The sequence below is a fragment of the Macrotis lagotis genome, chromosome 7 (genome assembly GCF_037893015.1).
Source record: "Macrotis lagotis isolate mMagLag1 chromosome 7, bilby.v1.9.chrom.fasta, whole genome shotgun sequence".
Classification (NCBI taxonomy): Eukaryota; Metazoa; Chordata; class Mammalia; order Peramelemorphia; family Peramelidae; genus Macrotis; species Macrotis lagotis.
In genome coordinates, this window is record NC_133664.1 from 161,485,566 (window position 1) to 161,508,189 (window position 22,624).

Genomic DNA, 22,624 nt, shown 5'->3' on the forward strand with positions numbered 1-22,624 from the left:
AAACTTCTACTATAATATCTGTCCCTTCAAAAAAGTCTTTGAGATGCTATTTTTAGATGACTCACATCTTTCCTCTGACATAGTGGCTATATGATCTGAATTTTTCTTAATTGTATAAATATTGCATTCTTCCTTGATAACAAATGTCAATATTTGTTTCATCACTATCTCTACCTATTTTTTGAAATTATATCCCAGATTTTTTTCAGAAAATGGATTCAACTGGCTACTATATTTCTTTTTTTCTCTACTTTCCCTGCTCTTTACATTTTCCATAATTATTTCATCATAACCTGATTACATTGTATTTTATCTTTTCTTAATTTTGAATAATGCTAGATGGTTCCCACTGACATGTTTTTAGGCCTTTGGCATGAGAAATTGAAAATGTCAATGACTAATTTTCTTAAAATTTTATTTCCAGTGTTTTGGTCTGTCAAGTGAAAACACTTTGTCAGGAGTCAATAGCAACAGAAATAGAAATGACTTATTTTCGTGTCAAATATATATATATATATATATATATATATATATATATAAAAATATATATATATTATATATATGTATAAATATACATAAATACACACATGTCTATCTATCTATACACATATAGTTGTATACATGTACACACACACATATATATATATAAATTATATATATATACCAAGCATGGAGATGACTTGTCAACCTGGCAAATGTTACCATAAACAAATAAGTCTCTTCTAAATTATTTGCATAGCAAATTTTAAGTGATTACTCAAAGAGATAGGAAGGTTGGTATGCACAGGGAAGTAGAGCTCCCAGCACTAACAATTTCAAAAATGTTCTTGAAGTGTTTTCCCATTAAGAACATTCTTTGTTTCTTAAAACGGAATGAGAATTTTTATTTAACTCATTAAAAATATGAGTCTTGGTTGTGGTTTTTATTGTTGCTTTTTACTTCCTCTCTTAGAAAGTATGCTCTTTGTGAAAAGGAATTTTTTTTATGTATTATATTTGTATTCCCAAGTCTAACACAGTACTTGAAACATAGTTGGCCCTTAATGAATGATTGTTGATTATGCATTTAATTTATTTAAGAAATAAAATTTTTATTTTTACTAAGCTAAGTTATAGTTGTTAATCAATAATTATATTATTGCCCTATCAAAAAATGATAATATTTATATTGGGAAAAAATCCAAAAAAGTGAAATCCAATAGAAATCTAATCTCTTTATATTTATTGACAAAGATACTGAGATGGTTTAAATTTGTATTTCCTGGGGCAGCTAGGTGGTGCAGTGGATAGAGCACTGGCCTTGGAGTCAGGAGTACCTGGGTTCAAATCCAGTCTCAGACACTTAAAAATTACCTAGCTGTGTGGCCTTGGGCAAGCAACTTAACCCCATTGCCTTGATAAATCTAAAAAAAAAATTTGTATTTCCTGATCCAGTTCATTTTGCAGATGAGAAACTAGCAAACAAGGTTAAGTGACTTTCCAAGGGTCACAACAGTTAATAAATGTCTTTTAACTCAAGAATTTGAATCTTTCTGATTTCAAGTGAAGGATTCTATCCTCTGTACTACCTAACTGCTCCCTGGTAAGAGAGCACTCTGATATATCAAACGAATTCATTGACAGAGTCAAACAAACTAGATCTCAGATTGACAAAAGAAATTCCATTTTTGGATAACTTCATTTTCTAGAAAGATTTTTCTTTTCAGTACACATGAATGGAACAATCTAAAACTTCTACCACTGATTTTGTTTTATCTCTGTAAGCAACAGAATAAGTCTAAACTCTTTTCAACACAATAGCTTTTTAGGTCCTTGAAGTTAACTTGAAGCTATCTTCCTAAGTCTTGGTTTCCAAAGGTTAAAGCACAATTCCTCTAAAGGATTCAAATGTTGTATGACCCTGAGGCTCTTCACAGTCATGGACATTCTTTAGCTTATGGATCTCTTTCCTCATCCCCTGCCTACAATATTGTATCTAGAATTAGACTGATCTGTCTAGGGTAGAGGACAGTGAGTCTGCCATCTTCCCTTTCTAAATACTCTCCTGTTCTTAAGGCAGCCTTAGATTGAATCAGCTTTTGTGGCTGTAATATGACATTGCTGACTCATATTATTTTGGTGATCCACTGAAACCTTTGTTTTTTTTTTTTTTTTAACTTCCTCAACCCACACCAGCTGTCTAGGACTACTATTCCATATGGTAGGTAGTATGTGTTCCTTAAAAATAAATCATTCCAGACTAACTTTATTTTCTTTTCTCAGATAATTACTAGACATCAGGGAATTCCTAAGTGGTTGAAAGTTAGATATAAAGAATATTGACCAATATATTACTATCAACCTGGAAGGAGTTCTTTTTCTTTTAGCAGTATTCAGAAAGTTTTTCTTCATGTCCTGCTTGTCATTTACATATATAAGATCACAGATATAGAGCAGAAAGTTACTTTGGATGACACTGAAAGGGAATTTAAAAGGAAATTGGAAGGAAGTTTGATGATGATGTTTGTCTTTCAGTCTTGAAGACAAACATGGTATCAGGGAAGTGATGCCATGACAAGCATATGAATTTGATTTTAGTGGGGGGGGGGGGGCGCTGTATTAAGTCATCAGTCTCACTTTCTCCTCCAGAATCATCTGGGTCCAGTGGCCGGAAAGGAATCAGAATGACTCGAGATGGCCCTGAATAACAGGCAGTAAAGGTTATTTACTGAGGGCACTTCATGGCAGCACCAAGCTAGTAAGTGTCTGAAGCAGAATTTGAACTCAGATCATCTAATTCCAAGACCACTCCTCACCTAGTTGCTCTGGAAGAGGACTTAAGACACTGATTGAAAACCATTCATTTCCCATTGATATTCCATAAATCACCTTCATAAAATTCAAATATAGTCATTGTCACCTCTCTGGAAGGAGTTCTCAAATGAAGTAATTTTTTTTTCCTGCAAATCTGATCAGCATTTTAAGTCATGATTTGAATGATGATGTGGATTAAATTATCATTAAATTTGTAGATAATACAAACTTAGAAGTGAAAACCTATATAATCAACAAAGAAGACAGGTTTCAAAAAAATATCTCATCATTATAAAATGATAACCCAAACTTTATATCTTAAAATTATATTTAATTAAGCACAAATGTAAAGTTCTACACTTGTAGTCTATAAATTTTCTGTAGGGTGTAGGATGTTTGAGGGAAAAAATGCAAGACATCATGCAAAGAAAAAATCTGAGGGTTGTGGTATGTTAAAAATTTAATATGAGTTAAGAGCATGCCATGGAAGCAAAAAAAAATAATGTCATTATCCTAGGTATATAGTGTTCATTTGAGTGAAGTCAGAGTTGTGCTATGTTGTTGTTCAATTGTTTCAGTCATGTCTAACTCTTTATGATCCCATTTGGGATTTTCTTGGCAAAGATACTGAGTGGTTTGCCATTTCCTTTTCCAGGCCATTTTTTTTTTAGATTTTTCAAGGCAATGGAGTTAAGTGGCTTGCCCAAGACAACACAACTAGGTAATTATTAAGTGTCTGAGGTAGGATTTGAACCCAGGCACTCCTGACTCCAAAGCCAGTGCTCTATCCACTGCACCACCTAGCCACCCCCCAGGCCATTTTATATAAAAAAGGAATCTTAGGCAAACAGGGTTAAATGACTTGGTCAGTGTTACAAAGCTAGTAAGTATCTTGGGTCTTCTTGACTCTAGGCTGGTGCACTATCCACTCTGGCATCAAGGTGCCCCTGAAATCACAACAACCAACAACAACAAATAACACCAAACACCAACAAATGATTGACATCTTCAACTATTTGAAGAAGATGTGACCTTAAAGATCAGAATTAAGAGTAACAGATGGAAATTGCAAGGAGATGAATATCTGCTAGATGTAAGCATGAACTTTCTAATGCATTACCTTAGCAATTAGAGAATTCTCCAATGTTTTCAAGGTATTGCATGGGGCTAAATAACCACTTGTTGCAGATGCTATAAAAGGAATTACACTTTATATATGAGTTTCACTGAATGACCTCTGCAGTCACTTCTATCTCTGAGATTTTATGATATAATCAGTAAAATACTAAAAAATAAAATAATGCTTTCAGGTATCAACTTTTGCATCAGATTTTCCTAGTTATAATGTTGAGTTGAATTGAAATATTTTGGATTCTTTCAGTTAAGGTTTTCACCCTTTAGTGATTAATAGTACATAGTTATGCAGCAACAACTGTCAAATTACTTTGAAATCAGTCACACTCAACTCTCTCTGTGACCCATGTGGACTATACTATCAATGGGGTTTTCTTGGTAAAGATGCTTGAGTAGTTTGCCATTTTCCCTCCCTAGAGGATTAAAGCAAATGGAACTTAAGTGACTTGTCCAGGTTCACACAAGTACTTAATGTCTGAGATCAAATTTGAACTTGGATCTTTCTGACTCCAGGTTCAGTAGTTGATCTATTTAGCCATCAAGTTACATCAAAGCATTACCACAGTATTATCTCTGGCCAAATGTATCTTGATGTATAGTAGTCACAGAAATTCTCAGGATTGCCAAAAGTCACATCTTATCCAAGTCTTCCTTACTGTCCTTACAGTCCTTTTCATTGCATCCCTAGGAGGATGATTTTAATATCTAAGTATCATATGTGAGAATAGGGAACCTTGATATATTACATGTTAATTTTTTAGATGATACACAGCTACTTTTAAGCAAAAAAAGGTAAATCTTGAGGAGAAACAAGAGTCCTAGACTTACATACCTATCCACATGGGATTCAGTAAGTTGAAATAATAATAATAATAATAATAATAATGATCACTGAGGAAAACTGGGATACCTAAGCTCAACACATGTTATCCTATGGTAGAGATTAGAAGATAAAATTTGCCTACTTAAGTGGTTTTGAGTAGATCCAAGCTTCTCTATAAAAGACCTGTTACAATGACTTCATGAATATTAACCAGCTCAATTCATTTGTACTTCTGTTTAGAGATAATAAAGCTAAAGGATCCTACCTGAAGTGCAAATCCTTGAAAGAGAATTGGGTTTCAATAATGCCAGTAGTTTTCACTCTGGAATGCAGGACATCTTGTTCATTTGGAACATACCCAGGAGCTGTTATCCTGTCAAGATCATTGAGGTAGCTAAAGTAGGGAAAACAAAAAGATTTGAATAATACTAGCCAAGATAACAATGCAAATGTATTTGTTTTTGTGGAGACTCCATTAAAATTTGCCTTCTAGAACTTTTGTTGCTTATTTAAAAAGCATGACCCTCCTGCTTTATAAAAGCTTTTTTTATATAAAAAGTTAAAAAAAAACAAATTAAGTGGAGTTTATTTTGGGGGAGGGATGGGTTAGAGATAAATTGTATGGTTAAAAAGCAAACCTTTTGAATATAGCAATATGAAACTGACCTGTGATTTCCTTTGTAAAGTGATTTCCCAGGCAAGAGATTTTCCTCTAAAAATGTTGGCCAGCATCTTCTCCGCAGCTTATAGTCTTTGAGAGTTAACTAAAGCCCTGCCAAGTTCAATCATTTGTCCAAAATAACATAACTAGTATGTATCAAGGATGAGATTTAAACTTCATTCTTGTGGAACCTGAGGATAGCACTTAATCTATGTGACCTTTCTTGTTAATACAGATGACTTCAATACTGTAATCAAGGTAGGACATCTTTAGTCCAGGTGTTTTAGAGCATAGATAAGACAAGTATGGGCCATACTTCATACAGAATATTAATAAGAGACTGAAATAGAGAATTCTAAGTATTAATATGATGCAGATTTAGAACTCCATTTGAAATGAAAGGACCTGTATCTAAATCTTAAATCTATCAAAAATAGTCTGGCCAGGTTATTTATTCTCTCCTATACCTTAATTTGATCAGAGAGCATATTTTTTTTAATATTGGTGTATATGTATTTGAGAGAAAAAGAGATACAGAAACAGAGAGAAACAAAGAAAAAGAGGGGAGAGAGAGAGAGAGAGAGAGAGAGAGAGAGAGAGAGAGAGAGAGAGGAGAAACAGAGAGAGGTAGACAGAGAGAGAAAGAGAAAGCAGTAAGAGAGTACAGTAAAACTAGAACTGTTCTCAAAATAATGCATAAAACAAAATTATAAATGCCTATAAAGAGAGATGATTATGTTGAAATGCGGTGATCAATATAATTTTTATTATAGAAATATTTTATTTATTTTCCAATTACCTACAATGGTAGTTTCTACCATTAAGTTTTTTTGCAAGGTTTTGAATTTTACAATTTTTCTCCCTCCCTTTCTTCCCTCCCTCTTTCCTCTGATAGAAGGCGATCTGGTATAGGGTTTACATTTGTATCTATGATAAGCACAGATTGAAAATCAATATACTTTTTAATGTAAATGTTCAAAGATTCTGGGTTTGAAATTATTGTTCTAGATAATCCCTAAAAATCCCTTCTAAATCTATGTTTCTAATTATCTAGAGTAATTTATCAGGTTCTCAAAAACTCTAGAATTAGACATCCAGGTTTGAAATACTTTCTCTAATACTTAACTATTTGTGTGACCTAGGGTAACTTTGAACCTCTTTGGCTCTTAGTTTCTAGGGCATCAAACTATCTAACCTCTGATATTCTTTCCAGATCTAGTTTGTTTTTCTAAAAATCCGAGACAAATCTTTTCTAGGTTTTCAAGGATTTGGAGCTAAAGGACTAGGGCTCTATAACATTTGTGACCACAGGCAAGTCTCTTTACCAGCCTAGACTGTTTATCTGTAAAATGAGAAATTGGATTGGCTTGTTTATGAGATACTTTCCCTGTTTTAGACCTACTATCATAGGATAACTGTGTCTAGGCTGGAACTACTTCAAAACCTTTAACTGTAGGTCCAAATTACCACAAAATCCCAGGGGATTCCAATCAACATGAAGAAATGCTAGCAGGAAATTTCCCATAACATCTTCTGAAAGACTTTGCTGTTTATAGAGGATATCATAATTGAAAATCTGCCAGATTTACAATTCTATTTTGGAATAATAGGATAATGTCTCCTTGAAAATTTCTCATTTTGAGTCTCCTGCATATGGAACCCATGGAACCCAAGTTTTACACTCCCATTTAAATCTGGAAAGGACATGACTATGGAGGATCACACCACCTTAAACCAAATAATCATTATTTTCTATCTCTCAGAACTCTAAATCAGGGAAACTATTAACTTATTTACCATGCTATACATTTCAACCCACTGGATCTGAGAAATGAGCAACACAGAAAATTTTTTAAATGGTTAGCTCTTTCTGAATGATGGACCCTTAAGTTCAATCCTCAAATATGCAGGCAATTTAACAGCTGCTATTATTTTCTTAGTAGTTCTAAACTGTAGCCTGAGATCCTCCAGATATCACAAGCTTCCCTCATGTGTTTATAAATTCAAGCAATAACAGTATCACAATCAGGAGAACATAAGGAATAACAATTGGTTTGATGTAATCTTGTCACTTAGGCATGATAATGATTTGGGGATGTAGCAAGGATTTGTGCTCAAAGGCCTGGATTCTATTTCCTGATCATAACTTAGTAGTCACAGAACCCATGACCAAGTTGGTTGGTTGGTTTGCTGGCTCTTGTCCTTCATTATGGAATAAGATCAAAACTATATCACTGTTAGAGATGAATTGCAGTGTATCTGACTTTGGCTGATCAGACCAATATGAGCTCAGAATGCTCTATCACAGATCTGGCAAAAATAGTGTGAACACCTGAGATGTTTATGATAAGCATATGTATGTGATGTTACCTTTGAGCTGCTTCCATTCTGCCTTGCTCATAGGGCACAGGACCCTCTCTTATGAGGGCATGCCTTGCTGGGCAGTCCTGTTCCAGTGTCTCCCATACTGCACAAATAATTCCAAAGTTCTTAAGTGAGACCTTTAGGGTATCCCCATATTACTTCTTCTGATCCCCCTATGAGAGCTTGCCTTGTGAGTGTTTTCCACAATAGATTTTTGGGATGCTCATTATGGCTGCACTCTGTGTAGTAACTTTTGAATGCCTGGAAATTTGGTTCAAGAAAGGACCTCAATATCTGGTATTTTATCCTACCAGGTGATCTTTGGAGTGTTCCTAAGACAATTTAAATGGAAGCAATTCCATTTCCTGCCATGGCACTGTTAAACTGTCCAAGTTTCACATGATACAGCAATGAGGTCAGCACAATGACTCTATAGACCTTCAATTTGGTAGTCATCCTAACACCTCTTCACTTCTATACCTTCCTTCAGAGCCTCCTAACATTGAGCTAGGCCTGGCAATGTATGTTTCTTCTTCATGGATTGATGATGGTCAGTTAAGTGTTCAGTCCATCTCTCTAGGATCTTGTCCCTATCACTAATCAATGTGATTCCCTCAGTAATGAATGGTTGAGATGAACCATGTCTTTGGCTCATTAAAAAAAAAACCTTCAAGGTGGCATAAAAACACTATGGATTGTTACTATCTGCATAAAACTGAGACCATACCTCTATAACTACCTCAGTTTTCTCATATATAAATTGAAGAATCTTTAGCGGAAAGAATAATATATTTGGAAAAATATTTAAACAAGATCAACTTCTTCATTTTATAGATGAAAAATTGGCCTAATGAGGAAGCAGAATCCCAAAAACATTATTTGCCCAATGTTACATAGAAAATGAATGAGTCATGTTCCAAATCTTACTCTGATTTAAAATGGAGCCCCTTACTACTATTCCAAGGACCCATATGCATATATATGGTATACCTTGTCTTACATATAAGGATCAGAATATAACCCCCCAAACCCCAGCTTTAAACCTATGGTATTGAAACATTTGTATAGCACCTTGAAGATTGCATATTTTATTTCAGTCTTTCAAAATTCTGTGAGGTTGGTAGAACAAGCTTTTTATGTTCAGAAAAGTTTAAGTGGCATGCCAATAGTCACCCTGCTTATTAATGGTAGAGTTGGAAGTTGAATCAAAATCTTTAGCATTCTTTCCAAAACAGTTTTCTGCTTAACCTGGACAGATCAAAAATACATAATTATTAAGTGCCTGCTGTTTAAAAGTGTTCTTTACCAGAGATACAAAGACAAAAATGAAACAGTTCTTGCCCTCAGGGAGGTTACATTCCATGAACTCTGTGTGCATGTGTATGTGTGTGTATGTAACCACAGTATGTAGAAAGCTTCACAATTTGCTGAAGTTTGAAGAATAAGTAAAGGTTTCTAAAGGACATGATACCTAAGTTGAACTTTGAAGGAAGACAAAAGTTCTTCAAGGAAATAATCAGAAAGGATAGTTTCATAAGAATGGGCTCAAGCCTGAGAAAAGGTACCAAGAAATGCCATACTCTAGTCATCATGTAGGAGGCAAAGTTTGGGGGAACATAGAGTACATAAAGGAGAATAATATGAAGGAGAAGAAAAGTAGGTGGGAGTCAGATTGTTGAGGGTTTAAAATGCCATGTGGAAAAGTCTGTATGTTAATCTCTAGACGAATAGAGCCACTGAAGGTTTCAAAGAAGGGAACATGAGGAAACACATTATTTAAGTAAGCAATTTTTCTGCATTGTGAAGGATACATTGGAAGGTAGGAAAACCACAGAGATCAATTATGACATTGTTGTAATAATATAGATAATGTAATGAAGAGAACAAACAAAAGGTGATGAACAAGGATAGTGATGATTTGAGAGGAAAAAAGAATGAGAGTTGTGGACATGGAATCAATATGATTTCAAAACTGATAAGATATATGAGGGGAAGGAAATTGAAGATTAAAGGATGACTGGGGTTTCAAGCCCATATAAATTGAATAATAGGAGTATCCTCAATAGAAATAGAAAAAAATGAAGATTCCCTTTTCTTTACTTTCTTTTTGTTAAAGACCCTCTTTCTGATGGGTGTATATATGAGGCTACAAGGTTGAGGATTTGCTGGGGGAAGAGATTGACTTCCCATATAAATATATTTAAATAATTCATCACTCTTTTTTTTTTTTTTTTCAAAGTAATTCCTTTTCAATTAAGCAAAACTAAGATAATAAGTAAAGGGCATCAAGGTGTGTCATGGTGGATAGAACACTAAGTTTAGAGTCAGGAAGACCTAAGATAAAATGAGACTTCAGATACCTATTAGCTGTGTGACCCTAGACAAATCATTTAACCTCAGTTTGTCTCTGTTTCCTACTCTATACAATGAGCTGGAGAAGGAAATGGCAAACTACTGCAGTATCATGACCAAGAAAAGCCCAATTGGAGTCAAAAAGCATTTAATTAAATAACAAATTCTTACCATCTCTTCATTTATGTTAAGTCTCAACTCTCATTTAACCATTTTTGTTTTCTTCTTTTCAGAATAAAGGAAATGGCAAAACCACTCCAATATCTTTGCCAAGAAAAACCCATACAGGGTCACAAAAAGTCAGACTTTAACTGAAATGACATCACATTGAAAGATAATAGGTAATAAAATAATTTTTCAAAAGTTACTCAAAAAATGGTTTTTTTGTGAAAAGAATTGAGAACATATGCTTCTCAGTTTTTATGAAATTTAGTATAATGTCATACACACATAATTTGCTATTTACCTGAATATGCATATGAACTAAGAAAAATATTAATTTTTTTGAAACATATGAAACATAAATACACATGTCAGAATTAATATAATCCATAAACTACACCTTTATAGATGATGGAAAAATGCTTAAAGGACACATTTAAACATCTTCATTTGCATTCATGATGGAGCTTATTTGGATGTGAAAATATTATTTTGTTATTCAAATTCAGGATTTGGTTGTGGATGCATATCTTATAAAACTAGGGGGGGAATGGGGCCAGACAAGAATTTGTTTTAATTGCTTTACAAGACCTGATCATTTGCTTTTTTTTTAAAAAAAATACTATTTCTAATGACATATATATTATATATATATATCACATAAAATAGGGTACTTTGCAAGAGTTTGTAAATCAGAATACTTCAGATTCTAGCTATATTATTTGCTACTTGTGTGAAATTAGATAGTTCACTTATCCTATCTGTGCTTCATCCATAAGATGGGGAAGGTGGGGAGGGGAGGTTGGACTTCAGTGATCTCCATGGTCCAATTCAGTTAAAAGGTATTATTATTATTATTATTATTATTATTAGTGTATTATTATTTTAAATGTAACAAATGAGTACATTCAAGGTTTTATCATCCAATGAATTTGCTGCTTGATTCCCCAAAAGATAAATAGTTAAAAGATATAAACAGGTATTTTTAAAGGGAAGAAATGAAATAACTAACAACACAAGAGATACAAATTTAAACTATAAGTTTCAAATTAATGCATTTTAGTTGGCAAAGATAACAGAAGAGGAAAATGACTTCTGCTATTGCTTTGTTGGGAGGTTATTCAATGGTTCAACCATGCTGGAAAATAATTTGAAAACTGATTTGAAAATCACTAACCTTTTGAGCAATGATACTGGGTTGTAAAATGTGAATGTCAAAGGTCTATACCCCAAAGCAGTCAAAGGCAGAGAGAAAGAACTTATGTAGGGGAAAAAAAATCATTTGTAGTAGCATTTTTATTATAGCAACAAACTGAAATAGGCAGTATTTCCCAAAAGGGAAATGGTTAAATGAATCATGGCATATAAAGGTTAATGTAATATTATTAGAGCATAAGAAGTGATAAATATTACAGATTCAAAGAATCCTATGAAACTTCTTTGAACTAATATTACATAAAGTGAATAGAATGAGAAAAATGTGTTCAATGACCAAAAGAATTTAAGAGAAAAAAACTAAAAGATTGTAGAATTCTCATTGACAACTCACAATTCCATAAGACTGATGATAGACCATATTATGTAGCCCTTGGCAGAAAGGTTGTATACCATAGGTGCCAAAAGAGATATGTATATTTAGGCACAGTCAATATGGTGCTTATTTTTGCTTGAATGTACTCATTTGTTACATTTAAATAATAATACACTAAAAAAGAAGATAATAAAGGAAAAAATGTGATAATAAATCATTAGTGTTTACCTTGCAAAGTGAATAAAGAAGTTCAGAAGGGGACACAGATGAACAAGGCAATTTTGTTACTCTATGTTAAATTTAATATGCACAAAAATCCAAACTATGTATAATATCTGCCATATAATGCCATTTTCTGTTTTTGAAATGATCATGCTTGTTTCTGTTTATTAAGTTCATAATATGTGTGCATTTGCCACTTTTTAAAAGTGGCATTTTTAAAAAAAATGCTTAATCCTAAATAGAGACTCCAATAACCTTGACCCAGTAGATCTCTAAGCTGAGCCATCTACCCTTATTTATTATTCAATCAGGTCTACTGTTCTCATTTTACCAGTCATACTTCCTCATCTACTTGGGTAAGGAATTCTCTGCCAAAGCTGACCCCCCAAAGCGCTCAAGACAAATTGAAAATTAAACTACCTCTTTGACTCAAAAATAGTTAATGGCTTCTGCTCTAAAATGATTTCATATGCACATATGTAAGAGAAATTTTTATATGTATCCTTTTTATTATTCTCCCATTTTAGGTCTTGCTGTGAACACAATTTTATATTATCATCAATTATATATTTCTTTCAGAAAAGAAGTGGCCAAAATATTTTAGATTTCAGGACCAATTCAATGAAATAAACTTTTGCATTTTGAAATATGGGAGGAAAGTATGAATTGTTTGGCTCTGCTTTTACTTTTTCAGACAGAACTTCTATTCCCCTCAGTGCTCTAGGCCACATTTTATGACTATGCTGTAGAAAATGTTCAACTAGAATTAGAAAAGGAAGTTTTCTCACTGTGGAGTTCCCTGTATCACTGAATCCACAGCGACGATTCCTATCTAGTTCTTTTTCTCTTTGTACCTGTGCATCTATAGAAATATCCATTTTTCATCTATGTAATTTCATTGTTGTAGCAAGCAAGCTCTTAAAAAACTCATCCTGATGTGAACTGATACCAATTTTTACAACTGCTGTCTTGGAGAGTTATCCTGAGAACTGAGAGATTAATTGACTTTTCAAGCTTTGAGAGTCAGTATATGTCAGGGAAATGTGTGTGTATATATATATATATATATATATATATATATATATATATATATATATATACACATACACAGACACAGACAAACAAACACAAACACACACATAGATAGTTGAGTCCTTCAGCTGATTCCTTTAAAGTTAACTTTTGTGAGTGTTGAGACCTTTAAACATTTGCATCCTAATTTTATTATGACTAGAACATGTTGTGTTTTTAAATTGGCAGGTATATCACATTGAGAGGATAAATTCTCAACTACAACTTACGTGATAATCAATCTGGTATTTATTTTCAAGACTGACTTATCATACCTTTACTCTTTTTTACTTCATTCCATTTACCATCTCTTTAGATGGTACTTTTAATCTTTTAAATGTACATAAATTTTCCCCATATGAATGCTTATTAATTGATTATACTTTTTAATTCTTCATTCATTTCATTGAAAATTCTTATAAGAATGAATTTACTTACTAAGCTGCTGAATCATTGAGTTGATATTCTGATGCCCTTTCAAAGCAGGCCTGGATTCCTGGGTCTTTCCATAGTCGTTTTATTATATCAGTCAGTTCGGGAGTCATGGAGCCATCTTCTAAGCCATTTGCTATTGTGCAGAGTTGTTTTTGGTCTTCCTAAATAAGATTTTAGTCAGAAAACTGGAAATGTTTTCACTTGTAATCAACTAAGACTTCTTTAAAGTAGCAGGTTTTATTTGGGAGAATCTTTACCCTGTTTCTTTTAATGATAATATATCTTCTTTAACATCATTCCTAAAAACAATACTCAGTAGCCAGGACAAAACATAACTCTTAGTCGCCTACCTAAAGCAGTCTTCTTAATGCACATGAACAAGTTATAAGTAGTTACTAATAGAAAGTTGTATTTTTATGAATATGCTTCTCCAATTCTTTAGTGAAAAATTAGTAAAAAATTGGTAAAAAAAAATCAAGAAAGACAATCATTGATTTCTATATTCCTTCTCCCTTGGTTTTTTTAGAGAGAAAGATAATATCATCTTGTTTTGAATGTATAATAAGTATGAATTTTTTATAAAGTTTTTTTTTTGCAAGGCAATGAGGTTAAGTGGCTTGCTCGAGGCCATGCATGTAGGTAATTATTAGGTGCCTGAGGCCAGACTTGAACTCAGGTACTCCTGACTCCAGGGATGGTGCTCTATCTACTGTGCCACGTAGCTGCCTAAGTATGACTTCTTATGAAAAACTTTTATATTCCCATATCTTTTAAAGTAGCTGTCTGATTTATAAAGAAATGAAGTTTCAGACAAGTTGAAATTTGAATAAAAATGAAAGAACTAGGCAGAAGCTCTGTAATTATATTTCTATATGGTTTCTTATTTTTATTTATTTAGTTGGCTTTGGTTTGTTGTGATTTCATTATTATTAGGAACCACAGGGTCAAAACACTCATTTCTACAATGTAGATGGACTATATATTATAATATTAAAGGATTGCTTAAAAGCACTGATTATGGTCACACAACTAGCAGATGGCAGGGACACTTGTACTCATATCTTTCCTATTTACAAGACTGGCTTTCTATATATCATACTTCTATATATCATACTTGATTTCTTCTCTATTTTACTTTTTTTGAGTGTTATAGGAATGGAAAAGTGAGCACCTCAGTGAATGTTGTAAGTGGATATAAAGACATTTAAATAATATTTCCAATCTACCAGAAACTTTTTTTCATCATTTAATAGCATATAGAAGTTGAATTAGTTTTGATGGGAATTCAGTTAGCAAGAGGAAAAATTTAATATTGAATTCTATTCAATAGAAGACTAGAGAGTAATTAATAATATCTGACATTTTTATAGCCTTCCACAAAGTTGATATTATATATTATCTCTATTATCAAAACCTTGTGACATAGACCATCTCCATTTTCACCAAAAAGTAAACTGAATCTCAGAGCTTGACTGACATCTGTGGACACAGAGCTAGGTAGTGTCAGGCTCGATTTCAGATTTCTTTATTCTGATCTGAGCTATCTTTGGACTACTCATAGCTTCCTTGTGAACTATGGAATGGCAAAGTTATTTTGACATTATAGATAATTACTAAGAAGTTGACAGTCTTTCCTTAGATATATTCACTCCCCCCCAAAAAAGGCTGTTATTATTATGACTGAATTGCAAGTTACATTTAATGCATTTATCTGGGGTCATGACCAAGTTGTTAGGATTTCTTGAGAAACCGATAAATGTAGTGGTCCATTTACTTCTTTCTAGAACTATCACAATGATTCCCAATTGCAAAAGTCCAATTAATCATTCACTGACCTAATTAAATTACTAAGAAACTGAAATTTCCAGCTGGACCATGTCAATGTTTCATTTCTTGTATAGGCAACTTTCCTTTCCTCATATGAATGAGAATTGCAAAGTCTATTGCTTTTGTGATGGGATTTTTAAAAATATATATATACACCATTTCCCTAAAGTATAATCTGGAGTGTTTTATGTAATGAGACAGCTGGTCACACACTCTTGAATCTAGAGTAAGAATTTTAATTGAGTACAGCAGTTTTAGCTTCCCAAACTAAAGTTTTATTGCATTTCAAGATCTGAAACCATTTCCTAAGTATGGAGAATTTGGTTGTTTATTTTAATGAAATACAGAAAGGCATCTATTATGGAAAGATTCTACAGGGCAGGGGGAGACAGGGAAGGCAGAGAGAAAGGCAAGATTTTTCTTCACAAACTATCAGAAACAGTACCATTCTGAAAATACTTAGAAAGATATTTTAAAAAGTTTCTCCTTATTTTGCTTTCATGTGATTTTTTTATGAAAAGAATAATATTTTTGTCTACCTTACAAATGAACTCAAATGTACTTCCAACTTGAATTGCTCATGTGATTTGCTGCTGAAATATTTGCTCCAAGTTAAGAAAAAAATGAATCATAAGAGAGCATATAATATGAAAAGAAATGGGTTTAAGTCAGAATAATTTAACACAATAACAAAGATAACTTTTTGCTAGTGAAGTCTTTGTTTGTTACCCTAGTCTCATCTGAGAGGAAATAGTGGAAAGATCTCTACATCTTAAGAGGGAAGATACTTGGTAAAATCTGATTTGTGCACTCATTCTCTTTGGCATGTGAGTTTATCTCTGGCTTTAGTTTCTTCCTCTGTAAAATGAGACACTTGGAAGTAATTTTTTAAATTCATTTCAGGTGGAAATAAATGGTTCTATACTTTTTTTTCTATTTATGTTTAAATCATTATTTTTCCCAAGTCCACTGTTTGGGAAAAGCACTGAGCATTAACTTAATTATGTTGCAGATCAGATCCATCCCCTATACACAGATATATGTACCAGCACCTCTTCAGGGTGCAGTGGATAGAGTGTTAGACTCATTGTCAAGCTGACCTTAGTTCAGATCCCATATCAGATGATTACTACTCACTGTGGTGAGATCCTGAGAAGATTCTTTAATTTCTCTGAGTCTCAGTTCACTCATCCTTCAGTTAATGGTAACAATGATTGTGTCAGCTCACAGAGTTGTGAGTTTCAAATGAGATTAAAAAATGAAAAGAACTTTGCAAACCTTAAAATATCATATAAGTATCAGTTATTATTTCACCCAAAGTTAAAAGTGATAGCATTATCACAAATATCTTACATTTTAATAGGGTGCTTTTGTTATTCAATCCCTGCTGAATGTGTCCCATGCCCCAGATCCTTGTATTGAAGCACTACTGTCACAAATTGTCAACAACAAAAGGATTGTCAAAAGATTATCACCTCGGAGTTGGAAAGAGGTTCATGTGGTTCAACACTTAACTTGCCCAAACTCATGCCAGTAGTATAAAGCAAAGCCAAGAGAAAAACTCAGGTCTTCTGAACCTAGAAACAGCACTTTATACTAACTATAATATCACTCTATTATTTAAAAAGAGTACATCAGCTAGAATCCATGACAGTTACAAAGAAACTTCCAATAACAATTCTAAGAGGACTCTCTTGGAATTTTGAGGCCTATCCAGGGAGGTGAGTTAGGAAAATAAAAACAAAAAAAACAAAGACAAAACAATTTAATGGAGGAGAACAAATTTGTATAACCTCATTTAGTTCCTGACCAGTAGGAGGTATTTGCTTTTTATCTGAGCAGTTCTTGAGTTTTAGAAAAATCTTTAACATGACCAGGTCTTCCAGAAAAACTATCAAGAATTCCAATGAATTATATTGGTAGCTGAAACTGTAAAGGATTTGAAAGAATCTGGTTTCCCCAAGAATCCTATGGGATGGTCAAGGATTTCAGTTTATTCCTGAACTGAAATTTCATGACCTGAGAATGTATACAAGAAGAAAGTGGTCAATTTATTGCTCCCTGGAGGTCACTCAGTTCCCTCCTCCATTCAAGTATTCTTAAGTGTTTCCAGAACTGGATGAAGTTGTCCTAGGGTTAAGAGGATAGGTCAGAGAGTACTGGTATAGGGATTTAAGTAATTTTAAACAGAGATTACTATCATTATTATTATTATTATTAAGGGATTGAAAAATTGAGTGAGAGTATTAGGACAACAGGCTAGTCAGTCTATCATTAACCATAATGTAAGATATTCAGGGTAAGCACAAAAACCTGAATTTGCTAGGCTAAAATTTCTTATATTGCATTTGATATATACTATGCAATGTACTTGGTATTATTATATTCAAAATTTTGACTATTTTAATTCCTTCCTCTTCATTTCCACATATTTTTCTTTCTTTGTGTTAGATATTGCCCCACCCTTGTTACGTATTATCTATGTGACCCTGGGCAACTCTCTGAGATTCTGTATTGCAGGGAATGTGGTAGCCTATTTTTATGGAAGGAGTTTCCTCTATACCTTTGAAATCATAGTCCCATCCCTTTCCTTTCTCAGTTCCTTATGGCATACATCATTCTACTTAGTAGAATATTTTTTTTAATCTTTGCATTATGGTTCTTTAACTTTTAAGGTCCCATAGAATCTACTCAAATCTCTTATCACAGATCCTCAATGATTTTTGGGGGGTAAATTTTTATAAGTCATCAGATGGCATGATGAGTTTTCAGTCAGGAAGATCTAAATTCAAATCATGTTTCTTACATTTACTAGCAGTGTGACCTTGGAGAAGTCATTACAATAAAGACAAAAAACATATTTAAATCTCTATATCTCAGCTTATACTATTCTATTAAAAATAATATTATTTGTTTTACATATCTCAGAATTTTAAAAGATACTCAAGAGACACTATGTAATCCACAAACTTTAAAATGTTATGTACAATTATATTTATAATTATTATTTAGTAATACATTTTATTATTTATAATAACAATTATTATTATTATACCATACATTTTTATGGGAAGATTTTTTTAACCCCTTCTCATAGCTGGTCGTGTGTGTGTGTGTGTGTGTGTGTGTGTGTGTGTGTGTGTGTGTGTAGAAATAAATTACTACCTAGAATAAGGTTCTTAGTCTGGGGACCATGAGTTTTATGAAAATGATGTTGATAATTACATTTCATTATAATTAGTTTCCTTTAAAATCTTATGTATTTAACAATTATTTTGAAAAGATATCCATAGATTTCATCACACTGGGGATCCATTACAACAACACATGTCAAGAACTTTTAGCCTAGAGACATATAAATGCATGCAAATACACATATTAAAAATAAATAAAAATTAATCTTTCAACCCATTAAAACCAATTGAAAATAAAATATTAGCTTTTTATCCTTAATGAAATCATCTAAATAAACAGCAGTTCATCAGGTTGTATGCTAATATTAATATATAATGCCATGTGATATACTTTGGCATTGAAGTTATTTATCTTATGTCAAGGAATCTTGTTAATACATGATAAAAGCCTCGTGCTTGGTAACTGGACTTCTCTGTTCCTATTAGACTGTGAGGCTATGAATTTCAAGGCAGCTGACAAAACTCTGGCTACCTAACCACACTATTCAACTCAACCACTGAATACATTCCAGAGATAAGATCTCTTTATATTTGATTCTAGTGGTAAGCTAAGTGTCATGTCTAAGCATAGCTTCAGTATAGGAAATACATACACTTAGAAAATGAAAAATCCTTTAAATGATAAAATGATAAAAAAATAAAAGGATGCATTACCTTAATAATGCTGATTGCTAATGCAAAGTATATTAGAAAACACCAAACAACCATATGCAAAGAAGAATAAATATATGGAAGGGGCAATAGCTATACATGGAATGAATAATACCAATGTCTTTGCTAAATGATAAGTGATAAGAACTCAGCAAAAAAAATGATCTTTAGCAAGTTTTCATTATAAAATATGTATAAATATATAATGTATGTAAAATATTAAATATATACTTACTATTAATGGTTTTAATAATGAAACTTCAACTATGTTAGATAAGATTATTAGAAGTCTTTTACTAACAGAGAGAACATGGTATGAAGGATAGCTTGGAGGCGGGAAGACCTAACTTCTATTCCTGCAAAAACATTTAATAGCTGTGTTAACCTAATTCTTTGAACTTTACTTTCCTCTTCTGTAACAAGGAACAATAATACCACTTATGCAGTAGAGTTGGTGTAAGGGTTATAGGAGTATGAAAAGTGTATGACAAACCTTAATATACTGTATAAAGTCTATTACTATTATGATTATTTTATTATTATTGAAAGGCAATGTACTATATTAAGAAAAAAAATCAAAATCATGAATGTGTCCAAGTTTCACTTTTGCTACATCACTCTGTGACCCTGGACAAAATTCACTTAACCTCTGAGTATTCTGAGCAGTTCTTTAAATAGCAAAACAGTTTCCAATTGGCATAGGCAAGACAGTTTGCCATACCATAGTTTCCTAGTTTTAGAGATGAAAGACACTTCAAATGACTTAAAAAGTTCATTTTGCATTTAGAGAAACCAAGTTTAGAAAAAAGTTATGTGACTTGGCCAAGACCACTTGCTAACTAGCCAGCATTTATTTATCACATTAAGGCGTGTAAAATGCTTTACAAATATCATCTCTTTTGATCCTTTCAACACCCTGAGGAGGTAGGTGTTATTTTACAGATGAGGAAACAAAAGTTGAGAGGAAACTAAGTGAATTTCTTGGGGACATAGAACTGCTTAATCATCTGAGGCTATTTGAACTTGGGTCTTCCTCCACTCCTGTCCAACTCCACTTTGACAGAGACAGAATTTGAACCAATGTCCTGATTCCAAACCCAGTGCATTCTTCCATGCTATCATGCTACCTCATAATGAAATCTCAGTTCTGGACATACAAACAAATATTTATTATTAAATTAGAAGCTATTAGCCTCAATTTGTTGATCTTCAGATGGGAACAATAATACTTGTCTTACATAAACTAGAAGGTTACTATAAAGAAAGGGTGAGGTAAACTTAACAGCTATACACAAATGTGAATAGTTCTTTAATGTTCTGAGACTCATTTTTCTCATTTCTAAAATGTAGGAGTTAATTTTTAAAGAGTCAATTTTAATTGTTTTTTCTTTCTGTAAAATAAAATTACAGGATGCAAGAAAAATATTATAAAATATACTTCTATACCTGAAATATATGATTCACAGAAACAATTTTGATCTGATCTATCAAAAAAATCTAAGTGGAGGTCAACTTTAGTCATGACATAGTTTTAGTTTTGTTGTAGTATGAATGTGTTAGTTCACACATTGAATTTACAAATGTAGTCTCTTAATACAGACTTGGAAATCTGTAATAACTTGTAGTTATGTAAATAGACATAACATTTATCTAGTCAATTTAGCAAAACTTTACCAATTCATGAATTAAGTAAAGAAACGTGTGACATCTGCATAGACAAACAATGATTTAGGAGGATATTTAGCATGTGTATGAAGTCATGAAGTTATATTTTTAATGTAGAAGGAAGAATAAAGGAGAAAAATTACATGCTAACTTTGCTATATTTTTAAAAGAAACAACCAGTTGTACAAAATTGGTTTAGAGTTTCATGTACAATCATCTTTTTATTACATTATGTTATGGAAATTTTTTTATTTCAAAATTAAAAATAAGTCCTTAAAATAAAATAAAATTTAAATAAATAAATTTTGGGTTTTTTTAGGTTTTTGCAAGGCAAATGGGGTTAAGTGGCTTGCCCAAGGCCACACAGCTAGGTAATTATTAAGTGTCTGAGGCCAGATTTGAACCCAGGTACTCCTGACTCCAGGGCCAGTGTTTTATCCACTGCGCCACCTAGCTGCCCCAATAAATAAAAATTTTAAAAAATTGTTCCTAAAAATTAATAAGAAGCAAATGAAGCTAAAAAATATGTGGTGGTAAAAGGAGATTTTTATTGCTTTTTTTCTTTTAAACAGTGTCATTAAAGGACTATTTAACTTGCCCTCAGACACTAAATAATTACATAGCTTTGCAAGTCACTTAACCCATTGTCTTGCAAACCCCCATTCTTACACCCCCAAAAAGGACTATTTAGGCACTTATTAGATATCTCTGAATGAATTTCAGTTTTTCCCCATATGAATTTTTTTATGATTTTTTTTTGAAAGAAGCTACAAATGTACCATTTCTGTTTATTTTGCTTTTTGATGTTTCCAATGCCACTGATAGGGATGCTGAAATAAGCATTAGGAGTAGTTTCATTTATGGTTCTCTGAGGGAGGAGAGTTCTTTATTTTGGGGTAAGGATGAATATCCCTAGACCTTTGACTTTGGCCCTCTTATCTTCTGTAAGATCACCTTTAGTGATTTCAATCAGTGTTTGAATCATGTTAGTAATCACTTACTACCTGTGAGACATTGGATAAATCTCTCAAAAATCTTTTTCCTTATCTGCAAAATTTTGGATTAGATGACTTCTCAGGTTATTCAAGATCTTTGATTTTATAATCCTATAATGTATGGTATGATGATATCCTCTAACTGGGTGAATTCTTGCATTTCTGTCATTTGTTTTTATCAAAGTCATTTGAGAATGTGGATAGGGATGGGAGTTATAGAGGTTGAGAGGTATCTTGGCATAGTAGGTAAAGAGATAGCTTTAAAAGTAGGAAATACTAGGTTTAAGTACTATTTCTGACATAATCTAATTTATGCAATCCTGGGGAAATTACTTAACTTCTAACTGTGCCACACAACTTTAGTATTATTAGATGTAGAAAAGTTGTCAGTCTACATTGTTAGAAAGTGTTTTTTTTCAATTGGTGTTCTCTACATGAAAGATATAAGTCCAGTCAAAAGACAAAGAGAAATAATGACACTAATTATAATATATGATTTTCAATAGGAAAATATTATATCTCATATTTCTTCTATTAATGCCTTTATGATGGGTAGCAGAGAGTTGTGAGTAATGAACTAGCTTTAGAGTCAGGAAGAATTGAGTTCAAATTCTGTTTCTGACAAATGCTAGCTATACAGACCATAGACATATAGAGCAGGAAGACATGAATGTGAATCCTGACTTTGCCTATTACTTTTAGCATGATGTTGGACAACACATATTTCTATGAGTTTCTTTTATT

At 32.7% G+C, this 22,624-nt stretch overlaps 1 protein-coding gene across 5 annotated transcripts in view; it reads right to left on the reverse strand.

Moving 5' to 3' along the window:
• The window catches only part of GNAT3 (G protein subunit alpha transducin 3), a 159,581-nt gene that overhangs the window by 20,217 nt on the left and 116,740 nt on the right, over positions 1-22,624 (reverse strand). For all 5 annotated transcript variants that reach the window (XM_074194026.1, XM_074194023.1, XM_074194025.1 and 2 more), the window contains 2 exons: positions 13,552-13,709; positions 5,016-5,144 (listed from right to left, as the gene is read on the reverse strand). In XM_074194026.1, coding sequence (XP_074050127.1) covers positions 5,016-5,144; positions 13,552-13,709 — 287 coding nt within the window. The remainder of the gene's footprint in view (positions 1-5,015; positions 5,145-13,551; positions 13,710-22,624) is intronic.